This window comes from Ptychodera flava, chromosome 11, assembly GCF_041260155.1.
Source record: "Ptychodera flava strain L36383 chromosome 11, AS_Pfla_20210202, whole genome shotgun sequence".
Taxonomy (NCBI): domain Eukaryota; kingdom Metazoa; phylum Hemichordata; class Enteropneusta; family Ptychoderidae; genus Ptychodera; species Ptychodera flava.
The window spans coordinates 34,800,617-34,825,748 of NC_091938.1; the positions used below are offsets into that span (position 1 = coordinate 34,800,617).

A 25,132-nucleotide genomic window follows, 5' to 3' on the forward strand; every position below is an offset into this window, starting at 1 on the left:
AAGTGCACATTTTATTGACCACTAAAATAGGTTGCGGTTTTGGGTTTAAAAAAACACACTTTTTGGTATTATGTTATTCAAATGAATTAAGTTAAAAAGTTGGCAACGCATCCTATAACTTATTTTGTCATTGGAAACTACAGTGTAGCCGTGGTTACAGAATGTCGATGGTCCACCATTTTTGTTTGTCATTTTTGGAACCTTAATCTTTTCGTGTGGTTATGGATGCGAGGTCACCAGCAATGTTGACGACAAGAAAAAGTCTACGCCTCTATGAGTACACCAGGGTACGCCGAGAGTCGTCAGAGTATTTTGGGAGTGTGTATGTGACAGTAGGCCTAAAACTTTTCAATTTTTTTTACACGAAATAAGAACTTGTGTGAAGTATTTTGAAACATAATAACCCGATTCCATAGACTACTGTTGTTCAAGTAATTGTGTGATGGTTAATGTGAGAACGTTATACAGTCAACATTTGACCTACTGCGAAGACCCCACCCTGATGAACTCATCATGCAGTGATTTTTCAAATTAAAGCAAACGGGTGTGCATTTTATAGTGAAATAGTAATGTCACTTTCATATACAGCTATCATTAAGTACTATTTTTCTTTAATGACTTAATCCAATCTATGTAATGGTTCAAAAAAGGGCTAATCCAATTTCTATTTCATTTCAGATCACAATAGGAAAGCTACAGCAAGCTGCATTGGCTGTTATGGTTGCATATCGGCTCAAATCGAAGGAAGCTGCAAACGATGACACAGTCGTCGAAATAAGACTTGTTAGGCGTGTGACAAATGGCGCAGATGTAGCAGTTTTGTTACCTGGTATGTCTTTCCCAACTTCTACCTATTAAAGTTCAATTCATACTCCTCAACCATGCGCCCGCTCATTCGGCTTTGCTACCCTCTCTTGATGGCAAGGCCAATTTGGCATTACTTTGCAAGTGCTGTCATGTCCTAAACCATAGCCATGTTACTTCAAAACTATTATGTATTTCACACCGGTAATTCGAGATTTTAAGACGGCTCAAATAACAAAACAGGGACTCATGGTAGCGAGTATCCCAGACTGTAGCAATTTTTCAAATGTTCATTGCCAATCAATGGAGGCCGCTAACCCCCACATACCATATATTTTCAGAAATAGTCCAGTCAATCTACGCCAAAAAAGGGGTCAACCTAGGACTAATTGCAACAGAAATTATTTCTTCACCATGCATTTTGGAAAGGTCCTAGAAATAACATACTAAAAGTATAATAAAATCTAAGGGGTGCAACAGTGCCTAATTTGCATAAATGTAAAGGGGGCTCATGGGTATAAAATTGTCGCTGATAGATGGTTTCTACTTAAAATATGTGGCTAAACATGATTTTGATACAGGTTTTTTGGCTTATTTGCCTCCTTTTTGGTCTAGGCAATGTTGTTGAAAATATTTTGTCGTCATAGAAATATTCCTCATTTGCATACATACCAATATGGCCGCCACAACACTTCACTTTTCTTAGTTTTTCTCGAATTAATAACTATTTTTAAGCTACTACTGACAGCAATAGAATCATTTTTTCACATTGTATTTTGACAAGTCCTAGAATAACATACTAAAAGCCGAGTACAATCTAGAGTTGTAAACAGTGCCTAATTTGCATAGATGTAAAAAGATTATGGGTACAAACTAGTGCTGATAGAATGTTTCTTCTAAAAATAATTGGCTAAACATGATATGTTATGCTGGTTTTTGGCTTATTTGCCTTGTTTTTGGTTTAGGTAATGTTGATGGAAATATCCAGTCGTCATAGAAATATTCCTAATTTGCATAAATCCAATATGGCCGCCACAACCTTCACTTTTCTTTGTATTTTTCCCAATTAATAACTATTTTGAAGCTAAGTCTGACAGCAATAGAATTATTTATACACTGTGTATTTCAGAGAAGTCCTACAATGACATACTAAAAGCTCGTACAATCTAGAAATGTAACAATACCTAATTTGCATATATGTAAAAAGATTATGGTTATTAACTAGGTGCTGATAGAATGTTGCTACTAAAAATATTCGGCTAAACATGATATATGCGGATTTTGGGCTTATTTGCCTTGTGTTTGATTCAGGCAAGGTTGATTAAAATATTTTGTCGTCATAGAAATATTCTTCATTTGCATAAATCCAATATGGCCGCCACAACACTTTGCTTTTCTTTGTATGTTCCTAATTAGTAACTATATAAGCTACTTCTGACAGCAATAGAATTTAATTTTTCTTTGTGTATTTTAGAGAGGTCCTAGAATGACATACTAAAAGTCCAATACAATCTAAGAGGTATAACATTACCTGATATGTATAAGTATAAACGGATAATGGGAGCAATACATTCACTGTTAAAAAAAATATGCATATTGAATTGAGAAAAATGCGACATCATGTTCAATTAATATATGCATTTATCTTAATTTTTGTCAGGCAATATTTTTGAATACATTTTATCGCCCGAGAAATATTCCTTAATTTGCCTAAATCAAGTATAGCTGCCACTGCATTTCACTTAAAAATTATATTTAATCTACACAACAAGTAGTTTTTGTTTCCACTGCTGTATTGAATGTAGAGAATGACAAACAAAATGACTATTAAGAGGGGAGACAGTGCATAATTTGAATAAATATAAAACTTAGAAAAGGGAACAAAATCGTTGCTGTCAATATATTTCTTAAAAATATATTCAGCGAATTGATATTTAATTCAAGCAATTTGATTATTAATGTACTTTTTATGGTTTGTAGGCAATGCATAAAATCATTTAAGACTCCTCATTTTACATAACTGCAATGTGCCCCTCCTACCACTTTACTTTTCCCTTTTTTGACCTACAGTATAAATGACTATATATAATGTTAAAAAACAACGGAGATCATTAGAACTAAATTTTAGTAGGGTCATGGAAGTTACATATCGCAAGTTTAAAGGCCTGTGTTAGCACCAGATTTTCTCATCAGAAAATTTACCCACCAGATTACAATTTCAATGGAAAACAAAAGGCTATTACACCTCAATCATTCTCTTACAGACTAGAACAAAGGCGATCCCAGGGATCGCGAAAAGTGCATTTAAAGAAGTGTGCATAAGACAGCTAATTTACCCAAATGCTAATGGGTCATAGATGCTATACAAACCTGGTGCTGATAATCTATTTACGAAAGTGATTTAAGAGATAAGCTGACATTGTAATGACCATGTAGCATCATTTTTTGTTTTTAGTTCAGGGAATGTATTCAATTATTATTTGCATTTGTCCAATAAGTCAACCATATCACTTCCTTTTTCTAATTGGAATATGAATTATTTCTTCACCTTAAATACTTAAAAGGTCCAAGAAAGGTATATTCAAAGTCTAATACTATCTACATTGTGCAAAGGGCTAATTTTAAAAGATTTTATAGGAATGCCTACACTGTATTAAATGTAATAATTGAAACTTGAAATGTTTTACAATACCGTAAAGAGAGATTGGAATTTTTTACTAACATTGCTAAATATATTTTACCTAATTTTGAGCGATTCCTCATGTGAATAAATCCTATATGATGACCATTACAATAATTTTCTTTAATTTTTCAAATTGACGTCAACTTATTTTAATTAACTATGTTATCAGTAAAATGAGAAGTTACATTAAATGACACTACTTGTATAAGTTATTTAATACTTTAAATTCTTCCTATCGAAAGATGTCCATTTTATAACTTGAATGAACATTTTGCTCATTACAAAGAAATTGACATGTTTATTTATTTCTGTGTATTTTAACTCACTGTAATGATTATATACAAATAGGGCCTACAGAATGAAAAGCCCTGTAAAAATAAACAATGATTATTCGTATAGTTCATTTCAATTATCTAGAGAATTTGCATAATGTCAATAACATTGGCAACTTACTGGAAGATTTGGATTTTCTTAATGCATACCAAAATGCTTGACCAAATAACCAACACTTTTGTACTAAGCGAGGCTGAAGAAAATTTGTGTTTCAGCTCTATTTTCTTTATTTTCACCCTTACCCCGTATTACTAATATAGATTAAGTGTTGGTAAAATGTAATTAAAGACCAGGTTGTGTGGTCACTGGTAAATCAGATATACTTTTGACTGTGTGCAACTTGCCTGTTCATGCCACATACAGAAATTTATGATAATAATGATAAATAAATTATAATGATCATGATGATGTAGAGGTACAATTGTTATACTATATTGCCAATTATCATGAAATATGGATAAGGAAACTGTTCCTTTATCAGCTGAAAGACATTACAATAATCAAAGGACACTGCATTTCTCAAAATTTGAAATTTCTTGAAGACAACAATTGAAAATTAATATAAAGTCATATAATGGACTGAAGAGAGAGATTTCCTGTTTAATCTTACCGTACACAGCCATAGCATTTAAGGAAAAACTGAAAAAAATCTGTTGACTGAATCATGATAATCTAAATCACTGGTAAATGCAAATCTAGATACTTTTCATAATGTTACATGGTCTAGCTGCTCTTTCAAATTTTCATGACCGTGAAACAAGAAAACCAAAATATGAAGGGATTTGCATCACAGAAGCTGCCGTTAACGAGTTTATCAATTAGGATATCAAATTTGGACATCAAATTATCATAAAATTGGTTATCCTGTATTTTGAACCTTATGGAAGTCTCACCTCAGATTGGCCAACTCTCAATTCCTTAAGAGTGATCGATCTTATTGGTGATAATACAAAAGTCTAATAATCTGCAAATGGAAGTCCATTACATAACAGCCCCATGAGTGATACTTGCACATCTAAGATCTGATATGATACGCAGTACAATTATATCATCCTATGCTTCACATCTTTTCATTGAGTTGCCCTTCCATGACTGCAGCAGCATGAATAACCCCAGAAGAAAGCAAAATCTAGACTTTCTGTTGTCAACGAAAGGATTCTGGCTGTAAACAAATGAACCACCTACAGGAGATGTAAACAGAGAGGAAGAGGAAGAAATTTTGATATGATAATGACCATCATAATAATTGTCATCACCACTACCATCATGGTGATTCAAATGATGTTCGTATTTATACTAATGATAGTTTAATAATGAGAAAGATGATTCACAGGCACAACTGTTAAGTGTGGGGAACCATTTATTAGTAACTGAATATTTCATCGTCATTGAAGATAGTGACCAAAAGCATAAAATATTCCTTCAAAAATTTTACTGCAATCGAACATGTTGTAGGATAAAATGACTGAAAATGACAATTGATGTCAAATTACTGAACACATCCAATGATTTTTTATGAATAACCTTATCGTCGTAAAAGAAAGAAGAATATCCAAAGAAAGAGTTCTGATTCCCTTTATTTAAATAGTAATGCTCTGAAACTCTTCTCTTTATTCATTGCATTTCTGAATAACCAGAAAATGTCAATGGAAGCTATTGTAGTCTTATTGTATTCAGAGACCGTTTGTGTCAATTATGCAAATTAGGCCTTTTGTATTAAAATAATTAGCATGCAAATTAGGTCAACCTCATTTGTTTTAGGTAATTCTTGCAAAACCTTAACAATTTCATTGAGAAAAAAAATTGTTTAAATATGAGCTTAAACATTCATTTGTCTGAAATAGTGGAAAAACTGTGAATATATGCAAATTACTTAATTTGCATAATCTTTATTGTTCAAGACATTTAGAAAATAACTTGTTGAACCTTATTAAATTGTGTTGCAATGAAAAAGTCACTTGAATTCAGTTTACATGTCCAAAATGTGAGTATAGCAGTCATTTTAAAGGCAATATATAGCTAATTTGAATATATGCAAATTAACCAATTGCACCCCTTATATTTTCCTATACTTTTAATATGTCATTAGTGAGACCTTTCCAAAGGTCATGGTGAAGAAATAATTTCTGTTGCAATTAGTCTTAGGTTAAACCCTAAATTGACTGGACTAAAAGCTGAGTATGTAAACATTCTTATTGACCACTAATATTTTTTGAAACCGGAAATAAAAAGTCATAAAAACCGCCATTTTCGGTATTATGTGGTCCAAAAGAATTTTCAAGGTTTTTATTTCAAAAGAAAGCAGAGCTTAGTAACGAAAAAACGGTATTTTTAGTTTTCGCTATCTGCTCTCGTTCTCAATTAATGAACTTTTAAAACACCGTTTTTGCAAAAACGCAAAAAATTAACAAATTGTCCAATTGTTTCGACCCCTGTTGCTGATCACAGCGATTTATCGACAATATCTGGACAACTGGCAGTAAATATCTAATGCAATTCTACCAAGAACGCATTTTTGAGATAAATTCTGTTGAAGTTTTTAAAACAAACTCATTACAAAGCCGAGGAAAGGTCAATCGAATGGTCAAATTCAAAAACGAAGCCATAGGAAAACAATGCATTGTGCAAAGTGTCGATGTTTAAGTTTATTCAATAATTTGTCAATATTCGAATCGCTTTTTGAAGAAGAAACTATTGCCATTACAGAGATACATATCGAAATCATCGAATTATGTGAAAAACGAAAATTTGACAAAAACCAGTGTCCTGAGTTACTCTCTACTCTTAACTTTGTGCGTATGCACACATACGGAACCAAGTTATTAATCCGTGATATTTATCAAGCATAAATACTAGACCTAAAACGTTTCATATTTTTCTCAATGTGAACACGGTAAACGTTTATGCTATCTCAATTAGTACTGAAATCGATGTTAACATATAATCAACTTTTTTTACATTGCAGTCGAAGACGAAGAAGCTGAAAGCGATGACTAGTGACACAGCCATTATCCGTTAACGATCAAGGTACGACTGGAATACATTTCTTAAACTCTTTTTCGTATCACTTCAAATCAAAGTTTTCGGCCAAATTTCACACTTTCGGACAAGACTGATTGGTTGTCTTGCTCTGACGCTGACAGTAGAAAAGACATCTTGGTCACAAATGTGAATGACCACTTAAAAAATCTCTTTTTTTTCTATGTAATACGGAAATGCCTATGTGATATTTGCATTGTTTATTTGTTTGTTAGGCAAATTAGTGCACTAGTAAGAAAATAACTTTTGTAACTTCGCTCAGCACGGGTCCCCTTCTTTGTAAATTTCACATATATATTTATATGTATCCTACACCAAAACGGTATGTTTGTCGATATCACGATCAGAGCAAAAATAAATCGCGTATGTAGTTTGTGTATCGAGACTTCTACCGCGATTTAACAATCTTTCGAGAGCTAGGCTAATCGGCAAGGAAAACACTCTGATTACAACCAGCTGTAGTGATGTGCTCGTCTATGTAGTGCAGTGGTGTTGCTGGGACACGCGTTAGTATACGACCACAACGACAAAGGCCAAAATATTGAGCACATCACTACAGCTGATTTTATTCAGATTGTAAAGGAAGCAGACCAAAAAAAACACCATTTTCCCTTCATAAACCCAAATTTCAAATACTATTTTAATTTTCAGAAAGCCCCTTCAAGTTTTTTACTTAAATTGTATGACATTATACCAAAATTAACGTTTTACCAAAAAAACAGACCCACTTCAGTTTTTGACGTTCACTTTATCAATTGTTATTCTCCATATTCAAGCATACTTACTGCAGTTGATAAAAATTGAGTCTTTTGTGTCGTAAACAATCACTGAATCAGACAGTAATTCCGTGCAACACAATTATCTGTTTCAATTATAATAACCACTGCCCCATATTCTAAACAACAATGATAAGATAATTGCTTTACAGGCAGATCCATGGAGTTTGGTTGAAAAACTTGGAAGATGGTGCTACAAGAATTTTAAAGAAAATTGTTTTTATTTGCTCTGTTTATTTTAAAGAAAAATTGTTTTTTTATTTGCTCTGTTTATTCTTTCTATAACATATACATGTACATTTGTTTTGATTTTTTTCGTTTGGTAATAAAAATAACGATATCTGTAGAAGTGAAGTCTCTCTATTTTCGGATGTGTATTCTATGTGAAATCATGGCTTTACTTGGTGAGATGGGCGGTATCATGATTGCATTCTCGCACACCAGAGTATTAATTCTGCTCTATGGTGCTCAGGGGATTGGTCGATAACGAATTGTATTCGAGTGATGTGACCATATTTTGAAGAGTTGCGGAGCGACGAGTCAAAATATGGTCACATCACGAGAATGCAAGGCGATATCGACCAAACTTCGTGTAATAACCCCCTTTATCATACATACATACATACATGCATACCTTCAAAACGGCTTGTTTTGCTAATATTTACTAAATTGACAGTATTTTGACGTGAAATTTTAACGTAGCTCGCCCACAGACGTGCGTGAAGTCAGCCCCAGTTTCGCGTGACCTTTCAAGCTGACGCTGGCACCGTATTCGAACTTTGGCTCACAATTGTCGGAAAACAAAATTATCGCGAATTATGGATATATATTATCGGATAAAAGAAGTAAGAGTGATATCAGTAAAACATTTACACGGGATAGTCCAAATCCGCCATGCTTTGTAGACGCGAACAAGAAACTCTCGGTAGAAAGCAGCATTAGGAGTGAACTATTTGATATCGGGGGGGGGGGGGGACTGGAGGTTTTTTGAAAAAAAAAATTGTTGGCCAAAAATAAACAATTAACAATTTGTTGTGGAACCTAAAAATATAAAAATAATTGTTGACAATCTCTTCAGGAAAAAAAGTTTTCAAAAATGTTACTGGATTACCTAAAATGAGGAGTCTAGAATGTGCAATGATACTTGGAGCGGCCGCAGTACCTTCGGTGGTATAAACAACATTCGAAACGTGATCCGATGACTTACTGAAAGGTTTCGTATGGTCCAGAAAAACCCCGGAATTTTATTTTTGCCCTGAAAAACCCTTGAAAACTCTGGAGAAAGTAATTTAGCCCTGGAAAACCCTGGAAAAAGATCGGCAACAGCACTTTAATAATATTTTGCGACAATGTTTGCGCCCTCTGTGGTGGGAAGGGAAAGGTTTACATAGAGTTCTATGAGTGTCGTAAAAGGGTAAAGTCTGGACGACGTGGTATGCGTGGTAACTAAAAGTGCAACATTGTAGGTTGCACACCACCAATTAAATTTGGATAAATACGCGGTCACAAGGGAGGATGATGACGGAATGTAGTGCACGAAAAACTTAAACACTAATATTTGAAGTGTAGCAGTGCTCATCAATTATTCTCTTTTGCCCGACTTTGTCACCAGATATATGAAGTGTATTTTACTGTAAGATATTTTCCACAATATTTGACAAGTTTTAAAAAACGGATATTAATCGGGTCAAATATCATCAGGCTACACACTGTCCTAGTTTTCGCAAGTGTGGTCTTTTAGATCGCCAAAAGCAACGATTTCCAATCGCTATCGGGTATGTTTAAAAAATATGTTTTCAAAGTAGTATTGTTATGCTTCTTCGACATCATGTTTGTTTTAGGCTTGTCACGTAAGTAAAATGTGTGGACAGTGGTTACTTTTAATCAATTTACATGTGATGTCTATGGAGCCTCTAATGCTGGTGTGCAACCTGTAAACCGCAGACGCTTTGCTTCTGATCAATGATAAAATGTTGTAATATTCTACACCTGACAATAGCCCTGATTTGCTTTGTTGCCGTTGAAACACGTGTGAGACGGAACGCGTACGTGACTGCTATTCTACACAATCTTCCTTTGTCGGTACGCGGTGAATTGCTAGTATGTCGCAATCCGGTGATCGTTGCCAAAATCTCGTGCAATCAGTGGTACAGCTGCTTTGCGGACTATTTTCTTGTAAACGCGAGAATTTTCCGTGCCTTTGAATATAACAACATCTGTTGCTCCTTTCTTTGATATCCCGGCCCAAACGTTGACCTTTTGGACCCTTTTAGGCTTCATTTTTTTACGTTTTTGTTCCCCCTTTTTAGTCTACATAAACCGTGCATGTCTTTCAAGCTGAACACTCGTCTCGTCGGACCATATGACATTATCGAATCTTTCCTTTGTTGCTAATGCAAACAAACACCACCGAACTCTCTTGTCCTGGTTTACTTTCTTGATTAGAGTACCATACTTGGTTCGATGTCCATTCCAATCCAATTGTTTTCTGGCCCTCTGAATCGTTTTCTCGTGTATGCTTGTCCCCAGGTCAGCGTTTACCAAAGTGGTCAGTTTAGAAGCAGTCAGCTCATCATTTTCTTTCATTCTACGGTCGATACAATCACGAACTTCTTGGGTTATTTTGCTTGGTCTTCCGCATCGGGGTTTATCAAATGAAAGTGTTTTCCTCTTTGAAGCGTTTCACGATAAATCCCACGGCTTGTCTACTGATCGGAAAGATCTTGTTTATTTGCCGTGTAATGTTCATTACTCCAAGTCCCAATTTCCACAAATGTATGATTTGTGTTTTTATTTCTAGACTTGGCTTTACCATGGTGCACCCTGCGAAAAAAAATAGTAGCTGTTAATATCCATGTTTCGCATTATTTAATACTCACATCAATGCCCCTTACCACACATCGATCAATCAACACCACAGGCCACGTTTTCATAAACTTCAATCAGTTACAAATATAAAAGGCCAGTTACGTTGATGTTTTCCATGTCGTTGTTTTTTTGTTTCGTGTGTTCAGTTTCTTGTGCTGTTACATAAAGATTGTGGTAAGTTAACATCTGATGAACACTACTACTCTTTGACAAAAATATCAACTCATAAAAGTTACAGCTATTCATTTTTAAAAACGACACTGTCGTGCATTTTTTTATTTATTATTTATTATTTATTTTTTCATTTCTTATCAGCGGGAAGGGACGAAAGAACTTTTTGTCTGCGCCCACAGTGTATGACACCTGACCGACATCGGTAATGAAGTACACTATATGCTAATTTTGTAATCGGCTGAACTACAAAGCGTGTGCAACGGTGCTGCCGAGATGTTTTACGTTTAAAGTGGGTGATAACCTCTGCTTATCAGCCATGCTTGTTTTTTGGTCTTCTTTTAAACTAGCGGGAACGGAGAAAGGAACTTCTTATCTGCGCCCGCAGTGTTGCTAATGTATGGCACCCGACCGACATCGGTCATAACGCTATGCTAATTTGTAATCGGCTAAACTACAAAGAGTGTGCAACGATGTACTGCACAAATTTGCTTTATGGCTTAGTTGTTTTTAAAGATGCCGACTCGCGCTCGTATCTTTTCAACAAACTCCTGAAACTCTCTCGTAGGTGTAGCCACAGGCAGCGATCAATGGGGTTGATATACTAGTAAGCGTGATGTGCAAGGTTATATGGCGGACCATAGAGAATGATTGAAACGCGACTCGCACTGTCTGTGTAATCACGTGGCAAATCATAAGTGATCATTTTATAGTACAGACAGTAGAGGTCGTGTTATTATGTTTTGCAATTTTCAATCTTATATCTTATAAGTTCCTATGGCAAGTGCAGTATATTGCCTCCTTCCGCAATCCAAACGAAATGTGACTAAATCGGACGCCATGACGCACCTTTCCTGTAAAATTTGTGCATGTTAGGACACATCATGGTTCTCTCCGCAGAATTTGTCACAAATAACCTATTAATAAATGCCCAAAATTAATTTTAGTTCGTAATTGTGAGGTTGTTGACATGTGGATCAAAGAAATGAGAAAACAGCTTGCGAAGACGGAGATAAACTCCGCATATGATTTTGATCAGATTGTGATTGCCCGGTGACTAATCAGTAAAGCGAGATTCATATGTGCGTGTAACTTGTACATATTCGCGATTTCCTTCCAGGTTAAATTCAGTTATAATCTGGCTATTTCGTTCACGGGTTTCCAGTGTGTGAATGAGGAAAACCATATGAGGAATGACTTGATAATTCATAGTAACGCGCACATCCCTGACTTCTCTGACTTCCCTCGTGATCATGCAAATATTACTCATTGAAATCTCCCAAAGTATATTGTCGAATTTTATAAATGTGATTTGTCGACATTTCATGGGCCCCATTAACGGGGAGCTTAATCGATACATTTCAAACACTAATTTCAAGCACGCAAGTATTTTACACGAAAGTAACGCCTTGAATTCTTAGCCTATCTCCCAGTCTATCCACAGGGTACACGGGCTTGTTGTTTATTTGTGTTTGTTTGTTTGTTTGTGTGTATGTTTGTGTTTGTTTATTTGTATTTTCAATAAAAATACGTACATATATAGAGGGAATGAATAAGCCTAACCCTAACCCTAACTTAAGCCTAACCCTAACCCTAACCCTAACCCTAACCATCGGAAATACGTATCAACAAACAAACAAATAAATAAATAAACAAACAAAATAAACAAATAAACTGCTCTTTATTGACAAATATTAACAAAACAGCTTTTCGCTGTTATTTTATTAAAAATAACAAACAAACACAAAACATACACACAAACAAACAAACACAAATAAACAACAAGCCCGTGTACCCTGTGGTCTATCCGCTAACTGGACATACGGATTACAGACAACATGTACACATTCAGCGAGCGCTATAGGGTAAGCAAGTCGTAGCAGAACTGTCCAAGTAACGGCCAAGACGTAAGCAGTTTTTCATTAACCATAGAGACAGTCTATAAGTTCCAGAGTGGTGCAACATCATGTCATATACAATCGACGACGATAAAATGGTACTTAATAGAGGCCATTGAAATGCTTTTAAGTTTTTTCGTCGATTTTCTATGTGTGATTGATAGTGTAATATACATAACTCATAACTCGACATGTGGTAAAGGCTTCCGTACTGCAAGTTCAACTGTAAGGTTATTAATCAAACTACTGACAATATGTTGTCTAAGTTTGCGTGTTTCGGAGAAAAGCAAACGTGTGTCAGCAAATTTGAGCTACAAAGAGAACATGGTTAACGCAGGTAAAATTGAATACAACTTAATTGTCATGGGATATGTGTTCAGTTTTTTTTATTCATTACTTCGATCATGGACATCTACGCTTCGATGTTCGACATGTGCTGGGTGCTGATCGTTTCGGCACTATAACTTGCATACCCAAGACGATTCAACCCCATGTGTCAGGCGTTTTGGTTTCACATTCCCGTAACAATCAATTATATTAACAGACCATTTGTAAAGTCAGTTTTTGTTATGTAAATGGCTAATGGATTTTGGCAAAACGTTTTGCAATACTCGCTCCGAAGTGACGAAAAGTGAGGTGTATTTATGTAAACGTATAGATTTTCCGCTGGCCTATTCCCAGGGGGCCTATCACAATCATTTCGACCGAAATCTTGTGAAATTGAAATGGACATTGACCCTCCATAATTTCCATGCTGCTGTGGTAAATTTAATTCTTGACGTATACAACGGCGACACCTACTTTGTGCCCGGTGAACGAACTTGCTTACTCTGTCTGTTGGAAAAATTGGGATGTAATCGTCTTTGGTTTCTGAGTTCTAGCGGTCCTACTAAATACTGCCCGTCGCTGCCCGTCACAGGTCTTGTACTGCACATCTATCTCTATCTAGATACAGATATCGGCCAATGTTGTTATATACCACAACGAATTTTTCTATGTAAACTTATAAAATCATGACTAAAGCCCCCAAAACGGCGGCATACGATTACGATTGGGCTTGCAACTCGATAGTTACACTGTCCATTTACCATACGTTACTCAACACGTCGAAACGTCAAGAAAGGTACATGCTTGATCAAATTTATTGTGCTTTGTGCTCTTGAGAGGAATCACCACAGGGTTATTGACTATCTATTGACAATTTTCCTCCACGTATTAACTCAGTAGTCTATAGTCCAGCATCTTGCTAGAAAAAGAATAGTTTTATACAAGAGAACTACTCGGCCAGTGCATTTCAAGCAGACATTTGAGTATTTTGGTGTCTATGTCTGTTATGTGTAGCAGTTTCGTAGTGGTCTCTTCCGTTGAACCTGTTGTGGTCACGTTGATTAATCGTCGATAAACACAAGTAGACATCGCACTGAAAAGTCTCGTGACGTTGTGATGAAGCTGTCAAAATACTCTTGTTTAACAACTTAATGCTGTTTGATTTTAATGTTATTGTGTTTGTTCCTCTTCAGATTATTACAACGAGACAACTACGCACCTGCTTGAGAAAGAGGTAAGCTTATATGTTTTGATTATTACGCACATACTAGTATATAAAGTAGTCGAAAATAATGGTGACTGGTAGAAATTCGGTATTGGGATAGACGATTTCAAAATTTTTAGGAGTGTAATTCAGAACAAAACAGCTGATGGCAAGAATGTAGAGAGAGAATGGAAAATACACAGACATTTTATGAGTGAAAATGTTACGTCATCGATATCTTTTCAAGCCTCAAAAACGGAGACCGTCAATGAAAAAGCTCTATAAGTTCAGATGTCCCTCCCCCATCATTAATACGGAGTTTTTGCTCCTGGGTAAACCATGGAGGTACCATAGTGGGTAAACGCACTTGACAAACCCTCCAGTCGTGAGATAAGCAATTGATAAGTGACACATCAGTTACTCTTAGTAGTACAATATAGGTGATAAATAAACCAATACCCCTATTGGCTGCCATGTGTATAACTTCCGCTCTGTGTGTCAATGCCCACATTTTACCCTATCAGACTATTATAAATCACTATTGTCACTAAATTTCTAACATAGTTCTTCATTTCTCATGCACGGATTTTGTATTCATTCAACTTAGTGGGGTTGTTGTTAGAGGTGCATCGGAGCTGGACTCACAGTCAGATACGCTTCTGCTCAGAAATACCCGGGAGAAATACCATGAATACTAAACTGCAGCTACGTAAAAGTGGGCACGTCTAAAGAAATAAAAATATACATTTTGTCTGAACTCGGACCTTTTGTCTGCTGTGAAGTGTAGTAGCAGTAGATTGATTAAGAATCCTCTCCATGAACGTCAACAGATGCGTCATCACGCGCTCACATGAAGTCACACGCTCTCTGAAACGAGCAACACAAACGTACATTATTTTGGTAAAAAAACTACATGTTCAGTACTGTCATTTTTCTCTTATATTACATCGGCCATGTTTATATTGACTCTAAACAGATACCGATACTTATGTTTTTTTGTTGTTTAAAAAGAAGGCCAAGTTATACTGAACAAAGCCAGTGTAGGGCGGTACATAGACGGTGGGGAATCTCCAGTCTATGCGCGGTGTAGCTACTGTGGAGAGAAGGCAGATTACAGGAGGCACGGCGCCATGAACGGTTTTTTTAATTTTAAAAGTTCAAGTTTCATTGTAGCAAATCTTCGAACGTTAAACTGGTAGTCGAATGTAATGAAAATCGAAACTTTTACAGAACACGTTGGCTATTCAGCGTTGCGTTATCGATACGATACCGGCTCTCTATACCCATCTGTTTTTATACCTCCATGATTTACCTTACACGAAACATGAACACACGGGTACTTTGGCTTTTCAAACTTGGAAAGCGTTCGACCGGGTATGGCGTGATGGTTTGAGAGTGATTTTATGGAAAGTAGGTATAAGAGGGAATCTCTGGGAAATTATTGATGACATGTATGATAGGGTGCTTACTAAAGTTAACTTTAATGACATTGAAACAGATTATTTTGAAACTACTGAAGGAGTAAAACAAGGGTGTGTTCTCAGCCCTTTGCTTTTTTCAATTTATATTAATGAATTTGCAAAAATGCTTAATGATTCAAATCTGGGTGTTCACATTGATAAGCAGTTGATACCAGGGCTTTTTTGGGCTGATGATGTTGCTTTGATAGCAAATAATCACAAAGATTTACAAACTCTTTTAAACATCGCTAATAACTTTGCAGAAAAATGGAAATTAACATTTAATCAACAGAAGTCAGAAATTATGTACTTTGGAAGGAAATTGCATACTAAGATACAGTTTGGAAATTAGGTGATTTAATATTGAAAGAAACCAATTCATATAATTATTTAGGCGTAACTATCACAAGATCATTAAAAGATCATGAACATTTCAATATGATTTACAAAAAAGGAATGAAATTGATTGCATACTGTAAATCACTCATTAATCACCATAATAGTTTTAACCGTTTTCAATATGGTGATGTTCTATGGACCAATATTGTTTTACCATCAATCAGCTATGGAAGCAGTGTATGGTTGTTAAAAAGTAAGGAAGACATTAGGAAATTGAGGAGTTTACAATACCAATTTGGAAAATTTCTGTTTAAAGAAAATAAAAACGTTGCCAGCTCTGCAGTTTTAGGTGATCTGGGCTGGATGGATATTCACAATTGCTTGACAGATCACGTGTAAATTACCTAGATAGATTACAAAAAATGGACAATGATAGGTGGACCAAAGTAGTCTTTATTGCTCTCAATAAATCATATCAAAGCAATGCTAAGTTGGTATGGAATCGGCCAAAGTATGTACATGATACTCTCATTGACAATGGATTAGATCATCTCTATCAATCAGACCCTCCAATGAATGCAAGATGGCTGACTAGTTTCAGAACAATCAATAACCATAATGTTTTGGTTTCGTTCAAACAAACCATTGAAAATATGAAATCCTTGCAACACTATTCCTGGATTAAAAAAGATAATACACGAGAAAATTATGTGAATGATCCTCAAGATCATCATGGTGTTTCTTTATTTTTTAAAATTAGAACAAACTCTATCGACCTTGAGGGATATAAACTCAACTGGGCAAATTATAAAGGTAATGGAAAATGTAAACTTTGTTGTGATGAAATAGAAGACACTTACCACTTTCTTTTTACATGTAATTACTTCACTGATAAGAGAAATTCTTTTTACCTGCATTTAAATGAGGCGTTTTCAGAATTTGGTAACAGCACTGTTATAAATAAGTTCCACTCTGGGAGCTTGAATTTTAGGTTCAATATTTTATTTAGCAATACCTTGTGGGAGATAAACCACAACTTGGGAGAAAATGTCTCAAAATTGACCAAGACATACATAAAAACTCTCTGGAATATGAGGAATACTGCCCTTAAAGACTCATACTGCCCTTAAAGACTCAACATTGATCTGTGTTTAAAGATGGACTCTTTTTCCTTTGCGTCTTCTTGTTTGTGTGTGTTTGTTTTGTACTTAATGACACTGCTTTTTCTGCAGTTTTTGCTTTTTAAACCGTTTCAAAGGTAATTGAATAAATAAGATATAGTGTATAAAACAAACTTGTTACATAACAACTATTGTTCCCAGCATGCTCATAGATGTCAAGAAGAAGTATCTAGTAAGTCTTTATGTGGTCCCAAGACAATTTCTGCCCAAATTTACTTCATAATAACGTCCAATCACATACTATCATTTCAGAGGATGGTGCCTTCATGTGAGTTGTCCGAAGAAGAAAAAAGAAAAAGACGGATCGTTGTCGATTGGTTAATCGAAGTATGTTTACAGCTATCACTGACAACGACATGCTTGCACCAGGGTATATGGGTGTTTGACAAATTCATAGCAACGGAAAGGGCGGTCGCAAGGAAAACAGCACAGCTTGCGGGCATAACCAGCCTGTTTATAGCAAGGTAAGCATCATACTGGGAACAAATTGAAAATGCTGTCATTGTATTGTCTTATTGCATCACTGAACCATTGAAGAAACAAACAGTATTTTGGCAATCTAAGTGCATACTGTTTCTTACGTTATTTTTGCGTCCCAGCACAGTGAAAACAAAAAAATAAAGTTCAGATTTTTCACCTACTGACTCTGTTCTTGTCGGCGTGGTCAAAAAGCGAAAAGTTTTCAGTACAATAAGTTGCAATAATTATCTAAATCGAACATTCACTGTTCAGCTGAGAACGGGGCTGGATAATGGAAATTTAGGTCTGTCTCTAATGCCGCTGAACTTGAACTGTGCATCGTCATAATCACAAGCCTGTTTACGGCAACTGCTAGTGACCCTACCGCCGCCAGTTTCGTGGTGCGGAAATAGGCTCTGGTTTGCGAGAATGGAATTGTGTAGCTTCCACCAGGATATTCCGTACGTTTTAGAGGGACCGTGGTTTATCTACCGGAGCTTGGGCTAGCTGAACCGCTTTAATCATTGATTAAATCTACTCAAAACGCATACGAAACTTTGCACAAGGAGAGTGTCCATGAACATGTACATGTACATGTAAATTATACTTTCCATTCATCCAATTTAGGATTCAGGCGAAGACTTACAAGCATGGTCGTGAATTCTATTCTTACGTCCATGGTACAAGTTTGTATCATGTGTATGTGATTCGGAAAGTGAGTGGCGACTTATTGTCTGACATGACGCTTACTTGTAGTTACATTTTAGTCAATTCTGTTATGGGACAAATACACTTTGCAGTTGGTTTCTCGTGTCAAAGCCAAACGCAATACAATTTGTTCTGGGTGTATAAAGAAATATGGATGTTCATGTTTCTTTTTATATGTATTAAAGAGGTTCATTCATATTTTTCACAGCAAAATTGAATCAAGAGACGGACCCTCCATCTACGACTTTGCGTATTTAACGGATGGTCTGTGTTCGTCTCAGGACATCAGAGAAATGGAGCGGACTCTGCTACAGTACTGTGGATTTACTACAAACAGTACTATAGCAGAGTTTCATCACCTGCTGAAAGCCGCAAACCCTAGTATGATAAACGACGATACTGAAAGAGTCATGAAAGTAAGTTTATTAATAGACTTGTTGTACGTGTTGAAGGGAGGTTTGAAGCAACACCGACTTTCACAGCATGTGAACAGAAATTAGTTATTCCACTAACATCCACAAACTTATAAATAATTGCGATCGGTCTGGTCCGTTTATTTGCAAACATGGCTGAAAAAACATCACAATAAAAATCAATTGATTTTTAAAGGAAGTTGCAAAATACTGTGTCATCTGGGAAATTCATCCGTTTTTAGTATATTCCCATATGACTCAATACAAATACATTGATTTCATATAAGTCATTGTTAGGATGCAATGAGAATTTTAATATTTTTTAAGACTGATATATTTTATATTTTATTGTTCATTTTTCACCAATACAGTACTTAGAAGACATCAGCCTGCACTGCTTGAAATTGAGGAGAGAGAACATGCCGCACCATATAGCAAATAGCTGTATGGTGCTGGCTGGTGTTAAAACAAACAACAATCTAACAGTAAGTGGTCCACAGTTTATTACTTAATTCACAATGACTGTAAAGCAAAAGTTGTGTACCACAATGATTGGTGGAGGGACTCTGATAAGAAGTTTTCAGCTCATTGATGCGGGATCCAACTTGTCATCTAGCTAAAATGTATCAAAATCTAGATTAGAGAGAAGAGATCAAACGTCCATTCCTTTTGTTAAAAGTCTACAGGAGTCAAAAATGGGGTCACAGCCACAGTACATACGTATACCTTCCTGTAGCAGTACCTCTTTGGACCAGTTTTATAAACAAAAAAACTTTATGTTTAACAGTTACGCGACATGTACGTGGTGGGAGAGTCTTGGCAGTGTCAAATCTCCCCTTGAAAAGAAATCGAGATCAAACATTATACTAAAACTAATCTCTTGTGTTCTTCCCTATATTAAGGGTGCTGTCTTTGTGGGTGGAATCACCATAGGCCGAAATATTCGTATCTGCCACGAACTTATTAGGATGGAGAAGAAACTCAACGTTGATAAATTAGAAGCCACAACGTGGATGAACCCTGGGTAAGCAACTCTAATTATGCTCGATGGTTATACATTTTTTGAATTATCAAAAGATAAGGTCATGAAGAAATAGCTCTCTACCTGCTTTTCTTTGAATGTGTCAAAAATACAGCCAAGCATTGCCCAACTTGGGAGCCAAGTGCCTGACAACCAGGAAAGATGACACATGGCTTTTAAATTACTTGGGCCAAAAATGTCATCTCACAGTTAACCACGGGGTGCCTGTACATAATATCATTTAATCACCAGAGCACAGTCGATTTTCTTTTAATTAAAACACAATATATGTTTGATATAGGCTTAATCAACAGTAGGCTGACCATAGTGTAACTAGTTTCCCTGTAAAGTCGATAACAGAATCCCCTTAAGTTGTTGTTTTTTTGTTTGAAATACATAATGTCGAAAAGAGTGATTTTGAGAAAAAATAGATTTCATTTCCGGTGTACAAGGCGATGGGTATTTAGTTTTAAAGGGTGTCTTGGGCGCCTTCGATTCCTTATGTAGATTTCAACCTAGGGGAATTTGGGTTTAAGTTGAGGACAGTATAGGTGTGAATACGGCTGACGTATAATGGATTACGTGTGTTGTACAGCAAAACTGAGAGCGTTTTCATCATGTAATTTTTTCTGTTTTTTTTTATAGATGTGTATCTTACTTCAGAGGGTCAGGTGACACTGTGTCAGCCTTGCGTCACTAAGCCTGTTCACATCAACGACTTGAAGAGAAGACTCTCCCTTTTGATATTTTATATTTTTGACTGATGTTAGTATTTTCATTTCACTCATTCCAACTGATCAAATACAAACTGCTGTTTTTATAAATTTGACAGTTTTTTCTTTTATAATTTTGTTATTATTTTCCTTATCGATAAAGTTTGTCACATTTGCCTCACCGGACATCTTTTTATTAGTTTACATAAAATTATTTTATTCAATGATATGCGCATGAGCAAATCACGCCCTCTAAGTCCGTGTGTGTGTGTGTGGTGGTGGTGGTGGGGGGGGGGGGGAGAAACATTTTGCAGTGTCACTATTTTTTACATAACGATCATGTGACGGTAATTTTGACCCAACTTTCAAAATACAGGTTTCTCTATCTCTTGGCGTAAACGCTTCGTGATGTCCGCCTCAAATTTGTGTGAATAAAAGCCGTTGAAAATCAATCGGTAATTGCTGGGTAACCTTACCCGTTTATGTTTACTGCAAATAGCATTTGTTTTATAGTGGAGTTGATATGATAGCACCGTATATTTAATGAGTATGATCTTTCAAATGGTACCACATCTACAAGTTAAAAATGTTAAATTGTTTGTTTCTATATTAGCTCACATTTGGTTTTACCAATGTGAGTTTATCGTATAGGCTGAAGTCGATGGCGTCTGTATGTATGTATGTATGTATGTATGTATGTATGTATGTATGTATGTACAGTATGTCCGTCAACATCAAAAACACGCAAACCGCTGCATATTTCAGCTTGGTATTTGGTGTGTGGATGCATCCTGGGCTATAGATGGGATTTTGTTCAAATGAAGTCTGCATTGCCAAAATTATGCAAATGAGCTTACAAAATGTGAAAATGGTCAAGAATTAATAACTCAAGAACTACTGTTTTGATTGCTTTGAAAATGTGTGTGCAAGTACCTTAGGTGAACCTTATACAGTTTTATAAATATTGTGAAGACATCCTTAATTTTGTATTTTTGCTGAATTTTTTTGTGATTTTTCTCATTTTCAGTAAAAATTCTTCTTCTCTGAAACCGCCAGCCCAATCGCTCTCAAATTTTGGTTGTCTCTTTGCAAGGGTGTTTCTCTTCTAATTTGTCGAAATTATGACACAATTGGGAAAATTACTATTTTGTGCAATTTTGTCATTTTTGGTCAAAAAATCTTAGACAGTATTTCCTTTTTAAAACCCTGGACAGACAGCTTTCATATTTGGTACACAGACGTACAGAGATGACAATAGTAAGATATGAGGAAATTGTCCTGAAATATAGAAAATGTATTTTTAAGACAATATTGTCATTTTGGGTCAAGAAAACTTTATCTCAACATTACTTGTTGATAGCTTTGTAATTTGTATAAAGTCCCTTGTTTGATAGCTTTGTAATTTGGTATAAAGTCCCGAAAGATGTTATTAGATAAATTTTCTGCACAAAGTGTTGGGAAACCCCAAAATTTGTATATTTTAGGTACTTTTCGCAGTTTGTGACCTTAAATGACCTACACCAACCCAGGATATTTGAGACAATTTTGAGGGCTGTGAACATAATTTTGTCATATTTGGTACCAATTTGTAGGAAAATTTGATCCAGAAAACAAAGCTGAGGTAATTTTTTTCATTTTGGACCAATTTTTGCAACTTTTTTATGTAAGACATATAAGAACTGATGAGAAATTTGGATCCAGGATAATTCCAGATGTTGTAATCACCACCCACAGTGGAAGGCATTTCAGTATCTGTAACTACCTTAAGTGCTGTTTACATTAGAATGATAACACTCATGGCATTAATTAAAAATCTCCAAGGTTGTAAATGTACTTCCTGTCATTTGGTCTTACGAAAAACCAAGGGGTGGAACATTTGATATTCAGGAAGGGGTAGGGTCTAGAGGATCGATGATGTAGCATTACTTTTTACCAGATCCCTTGTGCATTTTTTGTCCACTCCCACCTTTTCTTTTTATCAAGCCTTCTCTGTTTTTTGTTGTTGACATTTGCTTATGTATTTATAATCTGCTTCTCCCATTGCTATAGAAGTTGATATGCATGTTCCTAAAGATGACCTCCAGTACCTAAGTTGGAGACCTATTTGCTTTTGTCATTCTTGTTTTTCCTGGTTTAAATATTTCTCGAATGGACCAATTCAAACCGAATGTGAGCACATAGTGTCCTTGACGGTATTTTTATATAAATTTGCTGAGAGCCTTTTGCACTTTTTGCGGCTGAAATGGTTAAAGCTAACGCCGAAGGAAAATCAGACCCCTTTTGGTGCAGACCCTTTCAAAAATTTGGGCGCGCAATCAATTCTGTTACTATGCCATGGTCAGATTTTTTATTACTCATTTCACTGATATAAAGGTTTTTAAATTTGTACAAGTTGTCCACGCCCACTTCTTATCCAATATGCTGCAGGACCACAAAAGTAAAAAAAAATATTCCCCGACAGAAAGACTGCAAAAAAAAATAATAATTGTCGGAATTCAGCAACGGAAAAAAAAAGAATATCTATAGACACTGTCAAAATAATGGCCCACCACCAATCTTCCAAGCCCGTCCCTCCAGGATATCAAATGGTCCACCCCTTACCAAGGAAGTTCACGTTCGTCGCACCACTAAAACTTACGGCTTGTACAGAAATGTGCGACCATAAAAGCACATAATATATCTTCAACATAATGTTTTTTATATCAGACAAAACAAAACCGAATAAAATTAGGTCAGTAGACAACCTGACACAAGCAGATGTCATTAAACATTCTACCTCGCCCAATTTAATATATCCCAGTGGACATTTGTAAAACGTGCGAGACAAGAATTTTGCATTGGAAATGTCGTTGTACATTTTCCTCGCACTGTTTTAGATATCTTTTATAAAAGAGTATCATTTCCCCAAAAAATTTTCCGTTACGTAAGGTCGCGAAAAAAATTGAACGAAAATTCCGTGGAAGTTCACGTAAAATACCAGCTGAGTTCCAGTTTATCTCCTGATATAACAGTACGCGCAAACTAAGAAACCAGAGGCTTTGTCATATCATGTGAAGTGGAATGACTGAATCAGTCACGAAATTTCACAGTATTTCATTCATACAAACGATTTTCCTTATTTTGCCATATCAATCCTCACCTTTCTTTGGCAAGGCCCCCGAGGAGCTACAGGTTAGGTTTGTCTCGCCAAAGTTGTACGCAGTAATTATGAGTCCATTACGTAACCCCCGCCTGTTTTCAATTTCAAGTGCAGTGTACAGAGAGAAAAAATGTTTAGAATATGAAGGGTTTCAATTAGATGTGTATCTGGTTTACATGTATTTTTCTCTAGGCAAGAACAAGATTACTCTCATTAAATTAAAAGTATGATCTAAGATGGTACCGGTATAATAAACAGACGGCCCGTGACGCAATTACAAGTGTGACCTCAAACTGATTACCACGGAAGTTCACGTTCGTCGCATCTCTAAAACTCACGGCTTGTACAGAAATGTGCGACCAACAAACCACTTAATAAATCTTCAACATAATGATTTTTGATATCTGACAAAACAATAGCGAGTAAAAGCAGGTCGCCAGCAGAGGTCAATAAACTTTCTACCTCGCGCAATTTCCAACATCCCTGCGGAATTGGTTATAATAAACGAGACAAGAAGTCTACATTAATTCTACATTAGAAATGTCGTTTTACATTTTCCTCACAATGTTTTAGATATCTTTTACATAAAAGAGTGTCATTCCCCTCCAAAATGTTCCGTTACGTAAGGCCGCGAAAAAATATTGAACGAAAATTCTGCGGAAATTCACGTAAATTACCAGCTGAGTTCCAGTTTATCTCCTGATATAACGGTACGCGCAAACTAAGAAACCAGAGGCTTTGTCATATCATGTGAAGTGGAATGACTGAATCAGTCACGAAATTTCACAGTATTTCATTCATACAAACGATTTTCCTTATTTTGCCATATCAATCCTCACCTTTCTTTGGCAAGGCCCCCGAGGATCTACAGGTTAGGTTTGTCTCGCCAAAGTTGTACGCAGTAAGTCTTTCTCACTCACTCCGTAGTAACTTACAGTAGCTATTCCTCTCACTTCTACGCTTGAGGGCGTCCTTCCATAGTACTATAAAAAGCCTGAACAGGCTACCAGGTGTCATTACCTTTCATCACGCTTGAACGGTAACATCTCCACAAGTGTTACCGGTCGTTCCTTCACGATGTCCGACTCTAAATCGTCGTCGAAGAAAGGCAAGAAGCCCGGTAAATCTCCCGCTCCTGTTACTCAGCCGGAAGAAAAACGGGACTCTTTGCCATTAGCCAACGAGGATAGCACGCATAGCAGTGGCGGTATTGGTACACCGACTGAAGCTAGTGCTACCTCGCAGTTATGCGATAGAGAAAGTGCTCCGTCGTCTAGCTTGAGCCAATACTCAATTCGCCAGATTGCAACCCAAGTGGCGCAGATATTTGGTCAGCAAGGTATGTTCGCCACACCTTTGCCATTCTATCAGCCAGGTGATAGCGTTGCAGCCGGTTCAACGCACGTTGCTGTCAGTGGGCCGCCATCTTGTGCGTCTACGTGTCAGGCTCATCCTACGGTCAGACCTGGCTCCAGCCGCAAGTTTCCTACAGTGGATGCTCCAGTTCCTCACAAACGTAGGCGTATTATTGAAATAGAGGCTGATAGTTCCGATAATTTTGATTCAGATGCCTCCGAAATTTCTGACGTGCCGTCT

General features: G+C 36.3%; 1 protein-coding gene and 1 long non-coding RNA gene across 2 annotated transcripts; both read left to right on the forward strand.

The window, feature by feature from the left end:
- Positions 1–707: 707 nt before the first annotated feature.
- On the forward strand, positions 708–7,928 carry LOC139143131 (uncharacterized). Its single transcript, XR_011554539.1, has 3 exons — positions 708–829; positions 6,786–6,847; positions 7,788–7,928. It is a non-coding gene; the product is annotated as an uncharacterized lncRNA (long non-coding RNA).
- A 6,057-nt stretch (positions 7,929–13,985) lies between these two features.
- LOC139143132 (G2/mitotic-specific cyclin-B2-like) lies at positions 13,986–20,578 on the forward strand. Its single transcript, XM_070713279.1, has 6 exons — positions 13,986–14,133; positions 17,336–17,547; positions 18,459–18,666; positions 19,035–19,148; positions 19,566–19,687; positions 20,330–20,578. Exons 2-6 carry the CDS (start codon positions 17,339–17,341, stop codon positions 20,382–20,384), a joined length of 708 nt encoding a protein of 235 aa, XP_070569380.1. The 5' UTR covers positions 13,986–14,133; positions 17,336–17,338; the 3' UTR covers positions 20,385–20,578.
- Positions 20,579–25,132: the final 4,554 nt, after the last annotated feature.

Bases quoted from the DNA above. Each gene is read 5' to 3' on its own strand.
- LOC139143132 (XM_070713279.1), top strand. From the start codon at position 17,339: ATGGTGCCTTCATGTGAGTTGTCCGAAGAAGAAAAAAGAAAAAGACGG. The intron at 17,548-18,458 runs GTAAGCATCATA...TATTTTTCACAG, and splicing joins ACCAGCCTGTTTATAGCAAG to CAAAATTGAATCAAGAGACG. The intron at 19,149-19,565 runs GTAAGTGGTCCA...CCCTATATTAAG, and splicing joins AAACAAACAACAATCTAACA to GGTGCTGTCTTTGTGGGTGG.